The sequence below is a fragment of the Oryzias latipes genome, chromosome 3 (genome assembly GCF_002234675.1).
Source record: "Oryzias latipes chromosome 3, ASM223467v1".
NCBI lineage: Eukaryota > Metazoa > Chordata > Actinopteri > Beloniformes > Adrianichthyidae > Oryzias > Oryzias latipes.
The window spans coordinates 30,356,378-30,379,556 of NC_019861.2; the positions used below are offsets into that span (position 1 = coordinate 30,356,378).

A 23,179-nucleotide genomic window follows, 5' to 3' on the forward strand; every position below is an offset into this window, starting at 1 on the left:
TAAATATTCAATATTAAAATTTATTTTGGTTTGTTTCTTTTTGTTTCTTTACCCCATTTATCTTTTTTTGCCTTCCTTACTGCTTTTAATTGTAATTTATTTCCTTAGGTAGTGCTACATTTGAATGATTTACATCTTCAATTCATCAAGCTTAAAATCACACACAAAAAAAATCTCTTTTCATAGGGTCAGCAAAGACAAGCAATATTTATTAAAAGATTAAATTAGTTTCCATTGTGACAGTAAACAGAAAAAACAATGTTGTGAATAATTAAAAAAGTAGGCTATATTATAAAACAAATGAAATCTAAAAATGGACACAATAAACATAGATGCATGTCCAAATTTTATATGTTTTTTTAAATATATATATATATTTTTTAATTGCAACAATTCTTTTGTCCCAACAAATATGAACTCCAAGGGTTTATTTTTAATTTTAGAGCGCCCTCTGGTGTTTTTAAAAGGTGATGATGTGTTCTTGATCTGTGTAACGGCAATGCTCTTGACCTCCCCGCCAATAGGTGGCAGTGCAAGTGTCTTGTAAAGACATCATCCGCTCAGCTGTCCCAGCTGCCTGATCAAAAATACTAACAATGGGCAAGAAGCATAAAAAGCACAAGTCCGAAAAACACGGATATGAAGGTATTTTACTGGAGAATTTAATCTAATCAGGAAGTGATTTGACGTGTCTTTTAAAAAACTTGCTGATTTCCCTCTTTGTGAGTTGCAGGGAATGGGATACGAGTGTTATGTTAACTTGCTAGCGCACCTGATTTTAAGCTAACTCAAGTCAAGTTGTAACTTAATTTAAACACTAGTGTCTTAGATTTACATTTTAAATTTGCTTTATCGGGTCTGTAAATTTTCAATAATTTGTCTTAAAATATCCTACATATATGACGTTGCATTGGAACGTATAACCGAGCGGGTTTTAGCTGTTAGCATTCGCAGTTTGCTCAACAGTTCCCCTCACTTCAAAATTTCAAGTTCAAGATCTTCCTGTTTAGTTATTAGATTTAGACTTAGAATACTTTCTTTTATCCCAGGGGGGATATTGCATTTACAGCAGGGCTCCTATCACTAAAATTCTAAATAGGCAGACAGAGAAAGTTATTGACAATAGTGAGTGCAAATGTGCAGTGTTCAAATGAATGATGATTAAAAGCTAAAAGTTCACTTTCCTGGCCTCATAACCATTTCTCAACAGAAACATTATAAAAATTCATATTTATTTATGCAATCGTCAACACCATCCAGAGCAAAAGTAAACAAATCAATGTTCAAAATATTGATAAGAAATGATTGTAATATCACATATTTAGCTATTAATGTTCCTGTGGACTTTATACATTTCAATACCATCTTCTAGTGATAACAAATTCCTTTACATTTATTCTGAATTTCTAATTGATTAATTTGCTGTTTGCAGAATATGGAGAGAGGCCTCTGAAACTGGTGCTGAAAGTCTCCGGGAACGAGGTGACGACCGGAAGCTCGAGTCGGGACACATTTTATGACGAGCAACCAACAGATTCCGACAAAGCCAAAGAGAAGAAGAAGAAGAAGAAAAAGGATAAAGAGAGAGGCCTCGGCTCCCCTGAAGATGAAAAGTCAAAGAAGAAGGTAAGTTACTGTAGAGACTTGCACAGAAAGGAAACTTTACCCTCTTTTAGGGGAAATGTGGTGGCCTAATTTTATTTTTATTTTTATTTTAGATGACAAAGAAGAAAAAAGGACAGGATGGAGAAGCAGAGGACGAAAGAGAGCAGAGCAGAACTCCAATCCGTTCAGAGCTGGATAAAATGGAAGGTTAGAAAGGGTCTACTCATACTGACGGTACAGTCCTGTACTCTGGTGAACGGTTTTAATGTTTTATAGTGGTTCCGCTTCAAAACACAGCTCAGTGTCTCTGTCCATCCTGGTAAATAGCCTTCCAGCAGTTTATTAAGACAGCACTGCACAACAAACAAAAAGAGTCCAAACTCCGTTTAAATTATTCAAAGCAAGCAGGCAATTTGAGAGGCCACTATGTGTTTACCTGTGGAGTATGCCTCGCATATTACAGTGATATGCAATCCACATGGTTCCTGCAGGGTCTTAGAAAATATCTTTAAACTAATGTATTTAGAAATGTTCAGTTATTAGCATTAGAGTCGTCTGAGATGCAACAGCATGGGAAATTTAATCTGACCTGGTCAGAGAAACGTTAATTTCTCCTTGGTTTGAACCACTAAGTGGGGGGGGGGGGTATCTTTTAAGTGAAAGTGGCTGGGAACCAGGCATTCAAATCTCTCCAATGCCGCCTTAAACGCTCTTAACAGGTATTAAATTCCTAATAATTCTCCTAGAACTTCTCCTATTTTATGTAATAAATTAAATTTCGATGTTATTTAGCAGAAAAATGTACCTATCTAGCTGTCTGTTGGTCTATTCTTGAAAAAAAAGTGTTCTTAAATTGTTTTTTGGTTCTCTTATTGCAGAAAAAGAGCAGACTCCTTTGCAGGAAGCTTTGAACCAGCTCATCCGGCAGCTTCAAAGGTGCTGTACTGATTACTCATAAATGAAAACTTATAAAAAATATTTAAAAAAAACTTTAACTTAGAGTAATTTGTGCAGCCATTATTTCCACATTTCTCTATTTGTGTGTAATTATGTTGATGTGATGTTGATTTAAAAAGTTTTTTTAATATATATTTTTGTGTGTTTACAGGAAAGACCCCAGTGCGTTTTTCTCTTTTCCAGTGACAGACCTGATAGCGCCTGGTTACTCCTCCATTATCAAACGGCCCATGGACTTCAGCACGATGAAGGAGAAAGTGAAGAAAGGCTGCTTCCGATCACTGGATGAACTTAAGGTGCATGAATTTGTGCATTAAAAGAATGTCTGATTCAAGTTGAAGGCCGACCTTTGAATTTTCTGACGCGTTTTGCTGCCGTTTTGAATGAAGCTGGCTGTAGTTCTAACAGGTCAATTGTGTTTGCTGCAGACTGATTTCAAGCTCATGTGTGACAATGCCATGATATACAACAAACCTGAGACAATCTACCACAAAGCAGCTCGGAAACTGTTACACTCTGGCATGAAGATCCTGAGTCAGGTATGAAGCTGCAAACAATACTCGGTCATTCATCTTATTAGCACTGATATTATGTACACAATTAACTATATTTAATGGTATTAGGCCTGCACAATAAATCACAAATTTATCGTTATCGCGAGATCAAGCTGTGCAAAATGAATATCGCAAAAGACGAAAATCGAAATAAATGGTTACCTTAAATGTTCTATAACAATCTTATGGCGGACCGAAGTATTTAACAAATAAACCCATTAATGCAATTGTCTTATCGGATGGAGTCCTTTCATGTTAGATGTTCGCCTCCTATGTAGACGATGGTCATTTGGAGTCTAATTTTTAAACTGTTTTAGTGAAATGAAAATTATGTTTTTGGTTGTTTTGCTATTTGTTCATATACCGCATGTTATGTCATCATCGCAATATTGATCACTTATATTGCAAGTTTCCCTCATATCGTGCAGCCCTAAATGGTATTAAAAAATCGTATAAAGTTTGGGAAAAGCATTGAAAGTACATAAATAAATGTCTTTTTATTTTACTAGAAAAGGCAAACAGTTCAATAATTAAAGCTTAAAAAAAGGTAAACAAAAAAATCTTCATGTAGCTGTGTTTTCCTACAGCTTCATCAGTGAGCTCAAAGGTGGATGTTTTTATAGTTTCTCTTCCTCCAGCTGTTTGGAACAACCTCTGCACTCTGCCGATTTTGACTTGTTTTGGCAAAAGAGCATTTGAACATTTCATTCGATTTATAGCTCGCCCGACTTACTGTCCAAACAGCGACTCTCTCTCACTTCCACAGTCATAACTGAGGAATGTTAACAGAACCCATAAAGCCCTGCAGCCGTTGCTGTGACAAAGGGATGATGTGATAGAAAATGTTCACCGCTTCATCTGCAGTCTCTAGTTTCCAACATTTGCCCTTTAAGTGGAGTTCAGACGAAAAGAAAAGCTTTGCTGAAATCTTTACTGTCTGAAAAAAATCCATTTAGTTAAGATTCACTGCTTTCCAGTTTATTTTTCCAGATCAACAGTATTTATCTTATAATGGCTTTTAAAAGAAGTACATATGTGTGAACATCAATGACTTTCTTTAAGCACAGACCCCAGATGACAGAAATTAGCTTTTAAGGTGTTGAATATTTTTGAGGAATGTATAAGAAATTAAGAAATGGAAGGTCTGGGCGGAAGCATCATGCTTATCAAAACCTATTAAAAAAACCAACGATGCAGCTCTCATAGACACAAAACTTAACATCTAAGACACATATGTGCCCCAAACATGCAATCAGAATACTTTAAGTCATCTTTTGATCTATTTTAAAAGCGTTCCCAGTTCTCTTTCAATTATGATTATTAGCCAAAATCATAAAAACAGTGTTTTTTTCTCTAGGTCATAGTTTCTGCAGAGCAGCAGTAGTTCATTAGAAATTCCCCTCTAAAAAAAAAAAAAAAAGAAATTCCCCTCTGATATGTGGGGGGAATTGTTGGTGCAGAGCAACGCCGCCTCCAACTCCTCCTCGTTTCGAGCTCTTGAGCGCTGCGTATGGATTTTCTGTCACCCATAAGCTATTTTTCAAACAGCTTTTTTTCTTTGCTCTGGATTCACAACAATTTAAATAAAGAAATACTCAGAAATTCACTTTAGGCTTAATCTTTTTCTAAAATATCCTCCATCAGAAAAAAGTCACAAGGTTAAAAACATTATTTTTATGTTTCCTGCTACAGATATACATTTCATTAACATCGACCAATTTGACATTTTAACAGTAACTTACATTTTTTTACATTAGTAACTAATTGAAGATCTTTATCCAAACAATTCTAAAGTTTTGTTCCAAAAACAGAAGGAAGTCCACATTTTATGTTAGTTTTTTTCTCTGCATAATTCAAACATAGAAATAACAAATTAAATTGTTCCTCTCTTATTTTTAAATCATGACAGGACTCTTAAGGGCAAACTACTTTTAAAAGCTCAAACACAAAATGTTCAACTTTTTTATGCACAAAATCTGCAAATTTTAATATTGTTATTTTTTAAGAGTGCAATTATAGATTCATAGATAGTTCTCTATTTGCTCTTTTTTGAGGTTTAGGTATTGGATCAATATGTTTTTTTCACAAATTGCACTACAATATTGGAAGTATAGCAGAATTAATGTTGAAAATGGAATATGCAATCGTTTTTTTACCCAGTGTTCTTTTAGCTTTAGATATTTTCATTTTTATCCAATGGATCTCATTATTCTGTTGAATGTAGACTGTAAGAGCTACGAGTCTTTTCAAAACAAGCCTGTAAAGATTCAACAGGTGGGGGCAGCAAAAGCATCTTCCTTTTTGCTGCGTCTTCACCAAACCAAGCCTCGTTCTTGCCATCAGAGACTGATGGTCTTCTGTTCGTATCCCAGGAAAGACTGGAGAGCCTGAAACAGAGCATCGCTTTCATGTCGGGCCTGGACCCCTCTACCCCACAGGCGCTGAAGACAGAGGAACAGGGGGGCTGCAGAAAGGACAGATCCATGAGCACGGACACCAGCGAGCGCTCACGCACACCCAGCACTCCCAGGTGCTCCAACTGATGGTGGAGAATTGCTTCTCCACTGTAAAGCTGTCTTTTCCTCACTTACAAGCCGTGTCTGTACAGGGAGGGGGCTTCTGTTTTCCTCTGGAAATGGAGAGAATTTGGGGAATGCTGGGGGTTTGTTTCCTCTCACTGTTGGACATCTTTCACAGCTGCTTTGTTTTCTGGTGACGCGACACAACTTTGAGGAACAAGTTCAGATTATTTTTCAAAATAAATTTCCTTTTAAATGCAGCTGCTTTTACGTAAACGATAAATCCTCCATCCAGATGGATGATGTGTGAAGTGGAAGTAGACTGTGGGCGTTCAATAAAAAAAACAGATTTTTGTTCTCATAATTCTTCAGGTCTGCACAAAGTAGAAAAAAAACAAAGAAAAAAACCTCTTGGTTCATGGTCAGAGAGTCTCATCTGTCATCCCTCAATGTATTTCCTTCTGCAGACAGGACAAAGACGCCAAGGACGAAGCGGCAAACGCTGAAAAGGAGCTAGAGGAAATGTGCAAGGTCATCGCCGAGTCTGGAGGGAAGCTGTCCAACAGAGTGCTGCAGTGTGATGTGAGAAAGCAGGAAAGAGCTCACAGTGATGTACATTCTAGTGCTGTCCAGGTTCCGGTCACTTCCACGACCCCAGATGTTTGTGCTGGCAGAAGCAGTCGGCCTGGTTTCACTTACATAAATAGCTTAGACCTGTGGAAAGCCTTGAAGCTTCATTACATCACATTAAAGACCCACTCCGATGAAAATTAGGATTTTCGTGTTTCTAAATTGGGTCTTTTTCTATGGATTATAACTAAGGTGTGACTTCTGTCAAATCGGAGGCGCCTGTAGTTTTGAGATTGTTCTGCATTTGCTTTGTCAAAGATCTAAGGTGTCATTTTTGTTTGCCATCCATTGACAACGTTTTCCTTCCCAGCTGGAGTTTGTGAGGAGGAGGTCCGATGGCTCCACCACCCTGGGAATCCTCAACCCCGCCGATCCGTCAGTGGGGGGTGAGTTTTCACAGAGACTAAAGCAGACATGACCAAAGTCCCGCCAAATGTTTCCCTCCTTTTAAATTTCCTCTGGCCCGCAGGCTCCTGTTGTAAAACCAAGAATATGCGGCCCTCAGCAATTTCTAAGAACTGCGATTTCTTGATTGTGATCGGCTAAATAGCCTTATTATTAATCATTGTAAGATTTTGGATCTGTTTTTAAAGGGCGTATTTCATGCAAAATCAACTTTCTAAGCTTTTAAGTTTATTATAAACGTTCATTTCTCATATAAAACAACCACAAAATAGTATTTTGCTCCATTCATGCATCTCTAAGGATTCCTGTAAAAACCTGCGCTCTGAGCACCAGCCCCTCCCATTCCACGAAAACGAGCAGGGGCGTTCCTAATTTGTGACGTAGACCAGTAAGAACAGCTCCTTCCAGGGAGAAGGGGCTGTTCTCCACAGAGCTGGCGGTGATCAGCGATTCGCTTTTGTAAGGCACCACAACACGCACATCCGGCTGCAAAAGTTCAGATGTTGTTTGTTTTCTTGGGCGAAAAGCGGACACGCTGCTGAGGCCGACTCTAGTTTGGCGTCATGAAATGGGCGCCACCCACAAGGAGCGAAAGCCGGTGCCTCAGAGATCAAAAATCATTCTTTGGTGTGCCAAAGGGTATTGATAGGCTGATAGGCTTAAGAAACGCATGATATAGGCCCTTTAATTTGACTCCATGAGAGTAGTTTCTGATGTTTGCTGTAGCAGGATTTGGTTTGGGACGGTCAGATGTGCTGAGAGTTGGGTGTGTGTCGCTCCTGTGCAGATGCCGGTTACTGTCCAGTGAAGCTGGGGATGATGTCCCATCGGCTGCAGAATGGGGTCAACTGCCTGCAGAGCTTCAGAGAGGACAAGAGGAACAGGATCAATCCAGGTAGCAGTCCAGTCAGATGTCTTGCTTAAGAAGCTTGTTGGACAGACGCTGAACCGTCGTGTTTGCCTCCCTCCCTACAGTGTCCTACCTAAACTACGGGCCGTTCACCTCCTACGCTCCCACCTACGACTCCAGCTTCGCCAACATCAGCAAAGACGACTCTGACCTTGTCTACTCTTTGTACGGGGAGGAGTCCAGTCTGCAGGGCTCAGACAGGTCTGTGCAGACACACCCCAGCTCCCTGCCATTTAAGATGGCAGCATTCCTGTCTGATTACCGTTCAGATGTTCCTCCATCTCCTTGTGTTGACTGTAGGAGGTGAGCCGCCTCACTCTGACACGTCGAATTCTCTGATTCAGTCAGGCCACATTCCAACAAAAACAGTTTGCACGTGTCAACTTAAGAAAGTTCAAAAGCGGGCAGGGATTACAAATAAAATAAAATAGTAATTAAAATAGCAACTTCAGTATTTGGTCATAATTCTCTTATAGGAGGCTCCCCCTACCTTTTTTGTTTTAAGCTGTTTTTCATATTCTCACGCCATTTTTAGGGTTTCAACGCCAAAATGTTAGTGAAGACTCTCATTCATCCATGTGGCCACAATAAGATCCTGTTCCACATAGGGGAGGGGAAGGGGGGACGGGGTTGCTCCATGCCAACAATCCCGCCGACAACTCAGAGCTGAATTTTTTTAATGAACACCTGCCGCCCTGCAGAAACAATGTCCTAGAAAAACACTCAGGTTTTTTTAATTTAGCCTTAAACGGCATAATCATAACTAAGAGACCACTGGGACCGCTTTGAATCAAAAGACGATTGAAGGGGGACTTGAAAGCCTAAGCCACATGCACCTGTACGGTGGGTTGGCTCGAAGGGGTTGCCTGAGCCTGCAGGGGGTCCTAAAAATTTAGCGCCTGTGGCTCACCTTTGTCATCCTTATGTGGTATTCCAGTATTTGAAACGACCTGCCGCCAGCAGCATGCCCTTGGGAAAAAATTGTGCGTGAACATTACAACTTCTACGGGCTCACTGACCCCTCTGCGATCTTGATATTTGCTGTGGACCACCTGTACAGGTTTCCCCATTCTTGACCAGGGCAGTTGTGACCATGAAGGCTTAAACTGCTGCCGCCCTTTGTCACTCATTCTCACAGACCAGACAGGTGTGGCTCCGTGCCTCCTCATCTGTAACCTGTCACAAACGAGCAGCAAGAAGATTCTGAAATGCAAACCAGTTTCTCTGCACTGTTTTCCCCTTTTAGTTTATTACGCTGACATCCAGGCTGAAGGAGCTGAGATTAATTTCACATGTTTTCAGTATAGTTTTCTAGCGCAGCAGTGCTTACATTGAAGCTGATCCTGTCTTCGGTGCTCATTTCTCTTCCTCACACAAATCCTTCGCCGCTCGTTTCCTTCTGGGATGAATTGCCCGGTTAGCTCTCTAGGAATCGTCTGCAGTGCAGAAATCAATTTCCTACTGTTTTTTCTAAGTGGGTATTGAGCTCTGGAAAGAGTTGTGGTGAAACCTGTGATGAATGTTTGTTTGGCAGCTTGTCAGAATTTCTGGCCAGATCAAACGAGTATGTGTACAAAGTGGCTGACAATCTGCTTGACGCCATGACCAACGGCGAGCACTCCAGGACCCTGAAGGAGACGGAGGCGGCGGACGCTGTGAGAACATCCTGAAAATGATTTCAGCAGCTCAAGACGAAAGTTTAGGAGAATAAAACCAATCTGTGCTTCCCCTTTTTTTAGCAAACGGAGAAAACAACAAACTCCCAAGAGAACAAGGAGCACATGGAGGTGAGTCTGTGCTGGATTTTTATTAAAAATGTCAGTCATCTTTATGAATGTGAGCAGAGAAGCGACTCCAGCCGCGCTGCTGCTCCACCCGAGTGAGGATCCCTCATTTAATCGCTGGTATGGACGGCCTCTGCTGCTGCTTTCTGAATCCGCAGCTGTGTCAACATGGCGGAGGCCTGCTGGTAGCTGTGATCCTTCCACACATGGAAAGAACATTTCCCTTCAATCTGCAGCTGCTGCTGCGCTGCTGAAGAATTCACAGGGTCTGTGTTTTCTTTCTGCTTGGAGAGCTGAATCTTGTCTGCGGAGCGGCAGAGGAAACCCGAGCGCTGCCCTCACCTTCAGACACAGCGCCCCTCTGTGCCAAATGTTTGCTGCTCTTGGCGTCTCTCCAGCCTGCTCTCATCCCCACTCACTTATGGCAGCTTTTATTCTGATTGGGTTTGATTATAATGGAAGTGCAGAGGCAGCGTGTAAAATGGGGGAAGCTCCCAGGATGCCCCAGCTGTGAGCGAGGAATGCTTATTCTGATCAACGTGGTCTCTTCTCCAGGTCGCCGAGTCCCTCCGCGGGCTGGATGCCCTGCGCTCGGCTGCAGGCCTGCAGCCGGACGAGGAGCTCTCTGGGGGTAAAACCACAAAAACTTCAACATCCATTTCAGCCCTTTGAAGTGTCTTGTTGCTATTCCCTTTCATGCCACAAACACCAGGAAGGATGAATAGATACTTTGAATGTTATGAGCTTGAGGCAGCCATAAATGCATTTGCTGCAGATAAGCCTCATCGCTTGAGCAAAGAAGAGCGCTCCTCTTTGTTTTATTGTCATTTGGACTGATCTGGGCTCTGAACTCTATAGTTAAGAATGTTTAATGCCCACTAAACGCTGGACACTTATCTTTCTGAGATAGAAAACCACTATAAAGAGTGAGCATAAAACATCAGCTCCTAATGTTTGAAAAGACGAGACAAACGTTTCTCTGAGGAGATGGAAACTGATGGTAAGTTTAAAAAAAAAAAAGATCAAAAGGCATTCAGAGGAACAACTTTATTTCTTTTAACAGAAGATTAAAGAGCTCTCTCTGATGTTAATGCAGTGCTTCCACCTGTTATTCATGGTCTCCGCTCATCAGCTTTTGCTCTGTGTTGCCTCCATCAGAGTCCTGAAGAATGGCTGGTCTGTGTTCAGACTGTTACAAAATGTAACAGGAGGAAGTAAAAAGAAAACCCTCCACTATCGTTCACAGAAGCCCTGCACTTTCAGCAGAAACTGGACGAGACTACAAAGCTGCTGCGCGACCTGCAAGAGGCCCAGAAGGAACGCCTGAGCGCCAAGCAGCCGCCTAACATGATCTGCCTGCTGGCCCCGACGGCCAAGGAGCTGGAGCTGGGTAAGAGCCCCCCCACCGGCCCCACGCCACCTGTAGGCCCCAGCCGCCCTTTATTCATCCTATAAAGATGTGCTTTGTTTTCTCACGTTACATAAAACTGCAGTTGATGTTGCCATGGATACAAGATTTTTTTTTCCTTCTGGTTAACAGCTCTACAATCCTCTGGAGTAAACTAGTGTGCCCATTAACTCGTCCTTTTTTCAGCTGAGAAGGTGACGGGGAACCTCACAGAACTGACTGGTCAAGTCGCGCCGTGCGACGTGAGCAGCGTCCACGCCATCAGGAAGGCCATGGGCATAGCCCCGCCTCCAGAGCCGCTCATAGACCTGACCACAGGTAACCCGGAACAAACGCAGGAATTGAAACGCCTCATTTACCAAAAATCTCACCCAAAACTGTTTTTTTTTTTCTCTTTTTTTTTTTTAGTGCAAGACACAAGCGAACCGATGGAGGCCGACATGTTTGCCGCCATCGCTGTGAAATGAAGCCCCAACCGCCCTCAATTTAATAATTTAAGTTTTGTACAAACGGTGCTTTCTGTGGGATATTTGTATGCATTTCAACCAATAAATTTTTTTGTTTACTTAAATTTTGGTTGAAACTGTAACGCTTGGCATGAGTGCAGACATAAGAAAACATTTAATACATTCTGTAACTGTACAAAAGTCACATTTGTTCACAGAGAGGCCAGTACAGCGGTATTCACACGTAACAAACAGGACGTTGGTCTCAGACAGTAAGGCCACAGCAGACTTCAGAGGCACAGAAAGCGATCCAGTTCTGAAAGATTGGACAGAAGTCTCCTCAGATTTTAACCAAACGGAATAAAATCAAAGAGAGTAGATGAAACAGACAGATCCATCTCTTGAAGCGGCGATTAGAAGGAAAACGCACACAGAACCCTAAACATATGAAGCCTGAATCTTGATGGCGGAACATCAGAAATGTCCTGGAGCTTTTTAAGAACTTTTTTCATTGAGACATCGGACATCAATGAATAGAAACGCAGCAGAGTCAGAACTGTCTCCAAATGGTGACCTGATCAGATTTTTTTTTAAAACTTCCTATGTAACTTGACCGACTATTATACAGTAACTGATACAGGAAAAAGTACAAAAGTAACAAATCACTGCACAAGGGTGAAAAGGCTGATTGTTCACGCGGATGCTCTTCATCGCCTCCTGATATCTGCCAAACCGTGAAGCAGCCGATCTTCTAATTCCTCTGAACGCCACACTGCTTCATTGTGTTTTAGTGACCAGCGCGTCCGTCTGTAAACCTTTTGACTTGTGAGTATGAGTCCTTCTCCAGAGCAGCGCGGCCTCAGCTCAGCCCCATGCCCAGCTGCTTGCTCATGTCGGTGCAGACAAAGAAGGTTTTCAGCTCTCCTTTGCCCTTGACGTTGATCAGTCCTCGGCACTCACAGGAGTAACCCAGCTCCTGCAGCACCTCCGACGTTTCCTCCGTTACCTGAAAGTAAAGGCACAAAGAGACAGCACAATGTTCACTTTTTCATCTCAAGATGACACTTCTCACTTATGTTTAACCCTTGTGCTATCTTAGATGACCCCACACTTGCATTGACATGTTCTCCGTACCTGACAAAGGTGAAAAGATTTCATGTAATCATGGACACCAGTGAAAATCACAAATCATTGAAGAAAAAAGGTTCAGCGCACTGTCTAGTGGGTCTAGATGACCCAACTCCCAATGTTAAAGTGCTTAGGATAGCACAAGGGTTACAGGCCGTATCACACGGCCACCACCGAAATTTTGCGCTTAAAAACATAAAAATTGGTCATGTGTGAAAAACGTTCTGGTCTTTTGGGAAATCTTCAGATGCATCACAAATGAATCACATTAAAACCATGAAATACGAATAAACCAGATAAGTATACGTACTACATGAACCATGAATGCATTATTGCGTGGTTTAGATGCAATTCATTGTCAATTATGTAATTTTAATGTGATATGTACAACGTATACGTATGGAGCCATGTCAGAGTCCCAACTGAAACAACTTGAAAAGTTCAAGCTAAAATATCTGTGCTAAGCTGAAAAAAAATTAGGGGGTGTTTGAAACTTTCTGCAGATCTAATATAAGCTTCAAATTTTCTGTTAAGTTTCAAAACTCAAATTTCTGCTTCAAAACTTTCAGTGTAAAATCTTTTTTTCACTTTCAAACTTTTTCAGTTTCAAATCTGAATGTTTCAGGTTTGAAACTTTTGGCCCCTTTCTGGCACGTGGGGGCGTGGCTTAGTTGAAGGACCAATCAGAATGATGATGCTGGAAGCTTCAGGTTTGGTGCATGCACTGACTGTGAAAACTTGGATAATTACTACCATTTTTACTGGCCACTTTGTTCAGAACGACCACTTACGTACAGTAGTTAGTGTTTTGATATGCTGGTAGTAATTATGCAACTTTCCACTGTCAGTGAATGCACCGAAATGTTAAAATTGAAGATTTCTGACTTAACCCTTGTGCTATCTTAGATGACCCCACCCTTACATTGACGTGTTCTCCCTACCATGACAAAGGTGGATAAAGGTGGAAAGATTTCATGTAATCCATGGACACCAGTGAAGATCACAAATCATTGAAGAAAAAAGGTTCAGAGCACTGTCTATTGGGTCTAGATGACCCAACTCCCAATGTTAAAATGCCTAGGATAGCACAAAAACTGAAAAAAATGTGAAGTGAAAAAAAAATTAAACGTGAAAACATGAGTTTTGAAATTTAGTTCAAAACGCTTGCATTCATGCATAGTTAAGCACATTTAAACGTGTGTTCAAAATTAAATCAGGTTTAACTTTAAACAATCAGGAGACTAGCATATGGTAGTGACGTATGGATGGCGTCCCTTTTCATTCACGGAAATGCAAACCGTTGGAAAATTGAGCATGGAGGAGAAATGAACCATTGCAGTTTGTGCCTGGCTGGAATAATATGACACAAAGTCTTTCATATAGACCTTTGAAAGAAAAAGCCTGGAGCAAGATCTTTGAGATTTATATCAGATTATATATATATACTGTAATTTTTTCATGGCAAACATTTTACCAGTTTGTTTCACTGTGAGCTTTAGTAAAACAGAAGAGTTCTCAGAGCATACCTGAATCTTCCCCAGCTCCCCGGTGCTCTCCATTCTACTGGCTACATTTACCGTGTTCCCCCAGATGTCGTACTGCGGTTTTCTGGCCCCGATCACTCCTGCGATCACAGGCCCATGATTAATTCCTGCAAGAAAACAGTCAACATCTGCTCAGTTTTTGCTTTGTCAGTCAGATTATTGCAAGTTTTTTTAACAAATGACATAGAAGAACAAAGAGAACCTCTGACAGTGTCGATGGAAGGACATCCAGCAAGTTTTAATGTCATAGAAAAATACATTTATCTCAACTGAAATTAAACTAGAAATGTTAATAAAAGGACTGGGAGCCAAAAAATGTAATAATGTTTTTAATCAAAATTCTAAAGCAGTATAAGAATTGAGTCTTCCTTTAAAACAGTTTCTTGTCATTTTTCTTTCCCAGAGGTTTAATCTTAATGAGAATTCTAGCTTTATGCAACAGGTTTTAGTCAAACTAGATTATTTTCTGGAGGAAAATTAAGAAAATACATTTATTAAATCAAATTTTGGTCTCGTGAATTTACCTGAGTTTTTTGGTGGTGATATTGAACCTTGGTTAAGATACAGTTATGAATGGAAATAAAATAAACAGCCTTCAAAAAACAATCAATTCTTGACCCAATGACACTTGTCTTTAAAATGCTACGTTTCTGTTGTTAGCAGCTTTAAAAAAAAAAATCTGAAAAACTCTGATCGTTAAAATTAAGATGCATTAAACTGGGGTCATTTCAGAAAACTAGAAAATCCTTTTAAAATGGATTTAAAAAAAAAGTATCTGTATAAATAGGACTTTTTTTTATTGCTAAGATAAAGTGCAAAGGAGAGATCTGCTCAGAGCCAGAATCTGTATGCAGGATTGATGGACTTTTAAAAGCAAAGGAATAGTTATCATTCAAAAAAAAAAAAAGCTTTACAGCTGCTATGTCTCCAAAATAAGTTATGCTTCTTCTGAGCATTTCTAAAGTATAAAAGAGTGCCGTGGAAAATCCCTCTGTTAAAAACATATTTTGTCAAAAACTTAAACTACGTCTGTTTAGCATCAGTTGTCTCAGCTGCAGACAAAATACAGTTTATTGTTTCAAAAGGAAAACTCATGGACTGTAGTTAAATGTGGCAGTTTATAGTCAACCTTCAAATAAAGCAGATATAACAAACTATCAGTTTGAGTTTATGGCAGATGAGTTTGTGGTTTCGCTTCATTTCCAGGGACAGTTTACACTGAAATCCCAGCTAAAAGCCGACGCATGCTTCTGCTCAGACTGCAGGAGCGCCACATAAATGCCAGGCCCAGAGCAACAGGGGAACCTGCAGCCTGCATGTGCCAGCTTTAACAGAGACAGGGTGCACTTTTAGTTCATGGCAGGGTTTATATTCATGGCAGCACTCACCCACACGAAGTCTGAAGGTGTTAAAAGAATGTCGGTTGATGCCGTCCAGCTTGCCCATCATGGCGATGGCGAACTCCACCACATTCCCAATCTGTGCCTGCTGCTTGTCCCGGTCCTGGAGGATGTACAAGAGTCAATGCAACGGCTGTTTCCCCTCCCAAGCATCAATGTTGACAAGTTGAGACTTCTAAAAATGTAATTTGTAGATCACAGGGCTCCTCCTATGTGTTAAAAAGTGCAGGAATGTACAAATCTGCAACAAATATTTGAAAAAGTCTCAAAAACATGCTGAAGTTGACATTAAAAAGTCATAAATTATGTTTGGAGCATTGCGTTTGATTTTACCACAAAGACAAAATCATCAATCCGCTTAGCTCCATCCATAGTAAAAGTAGGAAAAAATTCAGATTGAAGGCCACACTGACTGACTGTTGCTGTAACCCTTGTGCTATCCTAGGCACTTAAACATTGTGACATCGGGTCATCTAGACCCACTACACAGTGCGCTGAACCTTTTTTCTTCAATGATTTGTGAACCTCACTGGTGTCCATGGATTACCGGTACATGAAATCTTTCCACCTTTATCCACCTTTGTCATGGTAGGGAGAACACGTCAATGTAAGGGTGGGGGTCATCTAAGATAGCACAAGGGTTAAAATGGTCCCAAAAACTTAGACTGCAGGATCGCTGCATCATTTCATTGTTTGGTTCGAGGGACCGCACCCAAGTCCTGCTAATTACGGTCTTAAAATGTTGAAATCTACACTGAAAAAGTACACCGAAAACGACAAATATCAGTACTACTAACATTAAAGCAAAAATCATTTTACTATGATGACAGGTAGAAAAATAAAATTCTGTGGAGTTTGAAAAAAAAGGTTGTATTTGGACACCAAAGTTTTCACTTTTAGCTCCACATAAAAATAATGCAAACAAATCAATGTAGCTACTAATCTTAGACATATTAAATAATCTAATTAGGAAAAAATAAACTCCTAACGTCTCTTATTGGATACAAGCACTTTTATTTTTGTGTGAGAAAAAGACATTTTCAGAGAATAAAATTGGCATTGATGTGGCAAAACCATAAACGATAAAAAATGGTTAATAAAAAAGTATTGTTTTTTTTAGAAAGATCATAAAGTATTTCAGTCAGACAACTCATACAGTAAAGGGGATTTATTTCTCATGTTTCTTTTAGTTTGGCATCCGGCTCCGTTCAGATACATAAAACAAAGATCTCCATAGAAAACTTTGGGTAATAACCCTTGTGCTATCTTAGATGACCCCACCCTTAAGTTGCCGTTCTATTCCTACCATGACAAAGGTGGATAAAGCTGGGAAAGATTTCATGTAATCCATGGACACCAGTGAAGATCACAAATCGTTGAAGAAAAAAGGTTCAGCGCACTGTGTAGTGGGTCTAGATGACCCAACTCCCATTTTTAAAGTGCCTAGGATAGCACAATGGTTGCACTACCCCTAACGGAGCTCACAGGTGGTTGCGATGAATGCAGAGCTCGTGGAAATGGATGACGGGGGATTGGACCGCACACCTAGAACTTAAGTAGGACGCTAAACAGGTGAGTTAATTAGACTGAACCGCCCGCAGGGAGGGGTAACCAGGTAAACGCTCTGCCTGAAATACTCCCAGGGTTGTTCATAAAACAAGTGTGTGCACTATAACTTAATCACTTTTCCTTTAACACTTTTACTCCATCCTTACAGAAATTATGATTATTGTTTGTACTTGGGGTTGTTGTTTATCTCTCTTAATAAGAACTTCTCTTTTGTTTTCAATTGAGTCATTTCCATGTTGGAAAGGCAGAAGCAGCAGGCAGCACCAATAGTAAGTCCCTAAAAGCAGCTGTGGGGTTGGTGCCTTGCTCAAGGGCTAAAAAAATCAATTTCATTTTTTTACACCTCCAGCTCTTGGGCATCAAATTGGCAACCCTTAAACCGGAAGCACACCACCTTTTCTCTCTCCTTGTATATCGCCACTAAAGCTCCATTCAATATTGGCATTTTTTAAATTTCTTTTTTTGTAATAAATAGTGAAATTTTCCACTATTTAGACTGACATTATAGGAGTCAGATTACTAAAACTTTATGGTTTTTGCAAATAAATATAAAACTGAATGTAGCAAGACATGGTGGTAAATTTGAGCAGAGATGTTTAAGGTGAAGTTACGGCTTGTCTGGACTCAGATGGTCTAAACTCAGTCTGACCCCACTCTAAGGCACCACCCGCCCTCACCTGATTGTTCTCCTGACCGGGGGTCCCGCTGAGGCCTGCGGCAGCCATGTAGGTGCTGCCAATTGTCTTGATCTTCTCCACACCGCTGAACTTTGGTTTGGACAGCAGCTGTGAGGTCACAGGAAAACATTGAGACACCCACATGGAAAGGCTGTCCATCCTTATATTTATTCCTGGAAACATTAAGCCAGCCTCACTTCCTAAAGTTTACTCATGAAACTCTTATCTCAGAGAAGAATTTGGTAATGAACAGAGGGATGGATCCCCTTCCCGTCTTTGTCCTGACCTCATCAAAGTCGGCAATGATCTCATTGAGCAGCCTCAGGCATTCCAGGCCCTCTTTGTTAATATCACACTCTGTGTAAAATTCTTTGAAATCCGGCACCGAGGCGAACATCACACAAACGCAGTCATAGGACTTGTAGTAGAGATCCTGTTGAAGCGGAAAGTCAAGAGAAAAGAGATAAGGATGGTTTGGCTTTCCCTCATGCAGCGTAAACTTTGACATGTTCCCACACAGTCGCCTAAGGCAGCAGCACTGAAGAGTCTCAATGCACAAAAATTTGGATTAGCCCCTTATTGTTCTATCCATTCCTGCTCTCATATTAAGGTTTGTGAGGGACTGATAACCTCACAGCTTGATCAGCAGCAGGTTTCATGGCAGAATTTATATTTTTAGACTTCGATCTGCAGGAAAATCCAATAAAAACTCATATTTGTCCAATTTAAAGTGCTGGAGTATCACCTAATTATAGTGCTGTTAAAGGACAGCATCTTTTTTTTTTATATCAAAGGGAATGCTGGGAAAATTCTGACTTTTAGGTTAGTAACCCACAACCCGGCAAACTGAAAAGTCTGCAGAAATATTACCTCGTTCTTCTTGTTCTCCCCGACAAACAGCGTCGCCACGTGGGCCGGAAGCACGTTTTCCAATAGGAGGCGGTTCAGGTTCTCCCTGGTTTCAATCTCATCCTGTTCAGTTCGGTTCTTGTACTTCAACAGGAAGTCCTGGCGAAAGCAGTACTCGTTCTGGAAGGCAAAGCGGCAGACGATGAAAGAAGCTGGTAAAAGTGGGCTAAAAATGCTGAAATGTGAGGAAAGAAGGAAAATGTTTCCATACCTGCTGTGAGATGATGAGCATGGTAATCAGGAACAGTGTGATGTATATGCAGCTCATGTACTGGGGGTGTTTAACAAGTCCTATACAGCTTAGGAGATCCATCAAATCATCTCCCCTACTGCAGAAAAACAAGAGCATTCCCGTTTCATTTCACAACGACTTTGAGCTTAAGTGAAATTCCGGTTCTCCTAAATGTCTGCATTAATTAGCACAAAAAACGCAACTGCATTTAAAATACTTCAGTGTTTGCATATTTCTGGTTTATCATGGAAAATGGAGGAAACAGCATATCAGCAGGAAATACTTTCTACTTTGGGTCCCACCTGCTGTCATTACAGCTGCTGTTGATCTGAGCATGGAGGAAGTCTCCGTAGGCCTTAAAATAGTCCTTGCTGCTGCTGAAGATGATGATGTAGTATGTGGTGGAGGCCAAGGTGAGGAAGAGCACTTTGAGCTCGAAGCTCACCCGCAGGAACACTCCACACGCGATGAGCGAGAGGATGCAACAGTAAACAGAGTACTGGAGGGCAGAGAAAGCACCAAAAAACATGCCTCCTATTATGTTCTGATATGTAAAACTTCAGAATACAGAAATGTTGTTGGAATTAGAAAATTTTTAAAGACCCACTCCGATGAAAGTATTGTTTTTGGTATTTTTAATTTAGTTCCAGCATTTTTTTTCTATGGTGGCCTTGAAGTACAAATAGTATCAACAAATTACTTGATGCAAAAACGAATATAAAAAAAACAGCATTACATTTTAGGAAACAAAAAAAATTCCAGAAACCAAAACGGAAAAAACCAAAACATTATGGAAAATAAAAGTTAATTCCAGAAAAAACAAAATGAAATGTTACAAAAACAAAACAATGAGAAACCAGAATAGGTGGATACTATGGGACATCGCTGATCGGATGATGATATCCAGTATCGCTTCATGCCAAATAACCTTCAGTTAAAGTGATGGTCATCATCCAATCAATGATGTCACATAGGACCTATCTTTACCGTTTGCTTCTGTGCTTCGTTTTCCAACATTTCATTTTGATTTACTGTAGTTTTTAAAAATGTTATTGTTTTTTTTTCTGGGTTTTTGTTTTGTTTTCTAAAATATAATGCTATCTTTTGTTTTGCTTTTTTTAATTTTTGCCATAATTCTTTTTTTGTGTCGAATTGTGAATCAGGAGCAAGAAAAAAATGCAGTTTGAAAAAGAACATATTTGTTAAGTTGAAAATATGCTGGGCAGGTCTCAAACTCCCTGCTCCGCTCCATTCTGATGCATCAATTTGCAGACAAATGGATCCATAAAGGTCTTTGTTTTCCTCGTCTGAGCACATCACTCCTGTGTTAGTTTCGCTCCATTGGCTCCCAGTTGATTCCAGAATCAAGTTCAAGATCCTCCTGTTAACCTATAAGGCCTTACATGGAATGGCCCCGTCCTATATTAAGGACCTCATAGTCCCTTACCATCCAATGAGAACACTTCGCTCGCAAAATGCAGGACTGCTTGTGGTTCCTAGAATTAGTAAAAGTACGGTTGGAGGTAGAGCGTTTAGTCACCGAGCCCCTGTCTTATGGAATAAACTCCCAGCTCATGTAAGAGAGGCCGACTCAGTTTCTACATTCAAAGCTAGACTGAAAACATTCCTCTTTGGACAGGCTTATTGTCAGACTAGTTAGTATTCAGAGATTATTTAACTTAATGTTAATTTGTTTAAATTAAACTTAATAATAACTATTTCTTTTAAAAGGCTGCTAGAAGTTGAAGCTGGGGTAACTATGGTGCACTGGGGTTCTGTCCTCTTTCCTGTTTTTACTTCTACCCTTCCTCTCCTCTATTCTTGATCATAATTTATCATTTAGTTCTCCATGCCTCTGTTTGGTGCAGTGCGATTCATGTATTGTCCCTCTTTTCCTCTCCCCTCCTGGGGAGTGGGAGTGCTTAGAGTGGGGTCAGACTTCCACGGCTGGATGAAGCTCGTCTGCTGGACTTTTATATATGTAGTTGTAGATTTAGATAAGTTAATTCTTATCTAAGATTTCTGGTAAATCGCCTGTCCGTCCTGGGGGAGGATCCCTCCTTCATATGGGCACCCCTGAGGTTTCTTCGTTTTTTCCGGAATCCGGTTTTTTTGGGAGTTTTTCCTTACCGCGAAGGGGGGTCTAAGGGCAGGGATGCCAGTATAGCTTAGTCAGTTTGTTAGTTCATTTTAGTATTTTTCTATTAACTCTTTGTATTCGTGATCCTTTTGATTTCATGTTTTACTTCGAAGCCCATCGAGACGACTGTTGTTGTGATTTTGGGCTATACAAATAAAATTGAATTGAATTGAATTGAATTGGAATCTGGCTCAAAACGGTACGGCTGGATATCTCCAATATTGCTCGCTATTTTTGTTGAACCAGTAGTTTTAGGTTTGGGGTGTGAGTGGCTTTGAGCTAGCGGGAGACTGCATAAACAGATGGGTGACGGGAAGTGGGTATGGGCTTACTCCGCACCAACAGTCCCACTCACAACTCAGATGTGAATTTCTAATGAACTACTGCCGGGGTTTCTGCAGAAACTATGTCCTAGAAAACAACACAATTATTTGGATTTTGCCTCAAAACGTCATAATCATAATTAAAAGATGACTGGGAATGCTTTTACAATAGAATAATAAAAGATCAGAGTGGGTCTTTCAAAAGTGCGACTCACAGGTAAATAGAAGAAATCAGAGCCTTCTTTTCCACCCATGTGAACAAAACACTGGAGAGTTGGAGAAAAAAAACGTGAGTGACAAGCAACCACAGGACATTGTCCTTTGAAGTCTGGTACGGCATCTATGAAGTGTTCCTCAGCTTTAAATAGCACAGTCGTACCATGTTGAACACCGCCAAGATAATGATGACCGCAGTCGTGACGATGGCCAGAGGCAGGCGAACGCATGGCCGCTTAACCACCGCCTCCGACACAGCCGGCAGCCACTGACACTGAGACAGCTTCTCTGGAAAGAAGCGCTGCAGACGTTTGGGAGAAGGGAAAAAAAAGAGTTTAGAGTGGATCCGCTCCGTACAGTCAGCCGTCCACAGACACACCACATGAGGGTGACTAACAGCTGACGGACCCATCAAAGAGGAGGTCAAGGCCTTCATCAGACAGCAGAGAGCATGTTTCTATTCTCACAAAGGTTAAACCTTTAAAAGGAAAAATGTGAACTATTCATTCAGCACGTGCACTCTTGTAAACCCTGCCTTCGTCATTCGCGTCAGCTGTCTGTGTGACCTACATAACTGTCCGCTACAATGTTACGGTGATGGTCTACAAGGGAGCTAGGTTCATATCCTCTTATAGATGTGCTTATGTGTCATATTCAGGAGCAATTCTGAGACTTCAATTCCCAATTGAAAGTAAAACATAATTGCCCAAATAATTCAAAGAAAAAAGGAAGGAAGTGGGGGGGGGAATTGAAAGTAACACATTCCAACTGGATGACAAAACCTGGGTTTACAGCATGTTTGCAGGTTAAATGACATACCTTTTTGCCAACTCAAACAGTCATGCGACTCATTTGCATTTAGTGCAAATCAGAACAGTTCTGAAAATAAATCAAACTTCAGAGAAAAAGGCGATGCTGAACACAGCTTCAGATACTGACCTGTATGTGACCTGCAAAACAGATGGCCAGGGTCAGTATCAGCACACAAAGCAACACTCCAAATGACGTCCCCAGCATCTGTCGACTGAAGGAAACAAAGCCAGAGCTCCTCACTCCATCCCTGCAGCTTTTATCTTTAAAGTCTCATTTTTTAAACATTTACACTTGAGAACGTTTTGGGATGAATTTAGGTTGTACTCACTCGTTTGTGACCAGCATCTGAACCACAAAGATGCAGAGGAAAATGAAGGTTGCACAGCTCACATAGTGTTTGAACATTGGCAAATCTAGGGCTCGGTACTTGGAGCAGGAACAGAAACAGAAGACATTTGAGTGGACGGCTCTCGCCGTGCAGAAACTTCTGAGCCTCTTTATTTCAAACCAACCTGTTTTTCCAGGTCTTTCTTTGGAAACCACAGAGCTAAACTTCCACTCTCTTCAGACTTAGACCACTGCCTGGACAGACAAGAAGAAAGATGTTAAAAAAAGGGAGATTTATGCAAGCCATCATTATTGCACAGCCAAAAGCATAAATAAAATCTCACTTCCTGCATACAAACTGCTGCACAGGAAGGATATAAACATTTCTGGTTTGTGGTTCACAGTTTGAGTCATGAAACTAGAGTACATTTGCCCGAAGATCTGGAACATCTGTACTGTGTTTGGCTTGAGGTTGAATCAGCAGTGGATCGCAGAGGGCATAAAAAGCGGCAGCACGCTGGGCTGATGCTTAATGTGATTGCTTGACAGCAGCTTGGCCACAACTTCAAAAGACGGCTGAGGGAGTTCAATTTTTAAGAAAATTGGGTGTTAGCGTATCAGCATTCCAAACTCTACACAAGAACAATGTTCCAAACAATTTTTTGAATTATCCTGGAGAAATG

The 23,179-nt window shown here is 40.8% G+C and overlaps 2 protein-coding genes across 4 annotated transcripts in view; one reads left to right on the plus strand and one right to left on the minus strand.

The window, feature by feature from the left end:
* The first annotated feature begins 512 nt into the window (after positions 1 to 512).
* brd7 (bromodomain containing 7) lies at positions 513 to 11,343 on the plus strand. Of its 2 annotated transcripts, none has more exons than XM_011493659.3 (17): positions 513 to 645; positions 1,433 to 1,626; positions 1,719 to 1,812; positions 2,484 to 2,541; positions 2,714 to 2,858; positions 2,991 to 3,101; positions 5,555 to 5,646; positions 6,103 to 6,217; positions 6,576 to 6,651; positions 7,458 to 7,565; positions 7,646 to 7,781; positions 9,115 to 9,235; positions 9,320 to 9,367; positions 9,920 to 9,995; positions 10,611 to 10,754; positions 10,959 to 11,090; positions 11,181 to 11,303. In XM_011493659.3, exons 1-17 carry the CDS (start codon positions 597 to 599, stop codon positions 11,237 to 11,239), a joined length of 1,758 nt encoding a protein of 585 aa, XP_011491961.1. In that variant the 5' UTR covers positions 513 to 596; the 3' UTR covers positions 11,240 to 11,303. The 2 variants fall into 2 exon arrangements, with proteins under 2 accessions (XP_011491961.1, XP_004067489.1); XM_004067441.3 differs by having other exon boundaries at positions 597 to 645; positions 5,489 to 5,646; positions 11,181 to 11,343.
* A 31-nt stretch (positions 11,344 to 11,374) lies between these two features.
* Positions 11,375 to 23,179, minus strand: part of adcy7 (adenylate cyclase 7) — a 59,832-nt gene continuing 48,027 nt past the window's right edge. For both annotated transcript variants that reach the window (XM_011493651.3, XM_011493645.3), the window contains 13 exons: positions 22,682 to 22,751; positions 22,498 to 22,595; positions 22,296 to 22,380; positions 21,520 to 21,657; positions 21,356 to 21,406; positions 18,980 to 19,176; positions 18,657 to 18,774; positions 18,407 to 18,565; positions 17,823 to 17,969; positions 17,537 to 17,644; positions 15,279 to 15,393; positions 13,873 to 13,997; positions 11,375 to 12,224 (listed from right to left, as the gene is read on the minus strand). In XM_011493651.3, the coding sequence (XP_011491953.1) occupies positions 12,078 to 12,224; positions 13,873 to 13,997; positions 15,279 to 15,393; positions 17,537 to 17,644; positions 17,823 to 17,969; positions 18,407 to 18,565; positions 18,657 to 18,774; positions 18,980 to 19,176; positions 21,356 to 21,406; positions 21,520 to 21,657; positions 22,296 to 22,380; positions 22,498 to 22,595; positions 22,682 to 22,751 (1,558 nt within the window). In that variant the 3' untranslated portion in view covers positions 11,375 to 12,077. The remainder of the gene's footprint in view (positions 12,225 to 13,872; positions 13,998 to 15,278; positions 15,394 to 17,536; positions 17,645 to 17,822; positions 17,970 to 18,406; positions 18,566 to 18,656; positions 18,775 to 18,979; positions 19,177 to 21,355; positions 21,407 to 21,519; positions 21,658 to 22,295; positions 22,381 to 22,497; positions 22,596 to 22,681; positions 22,752 to 23,179) is intronic.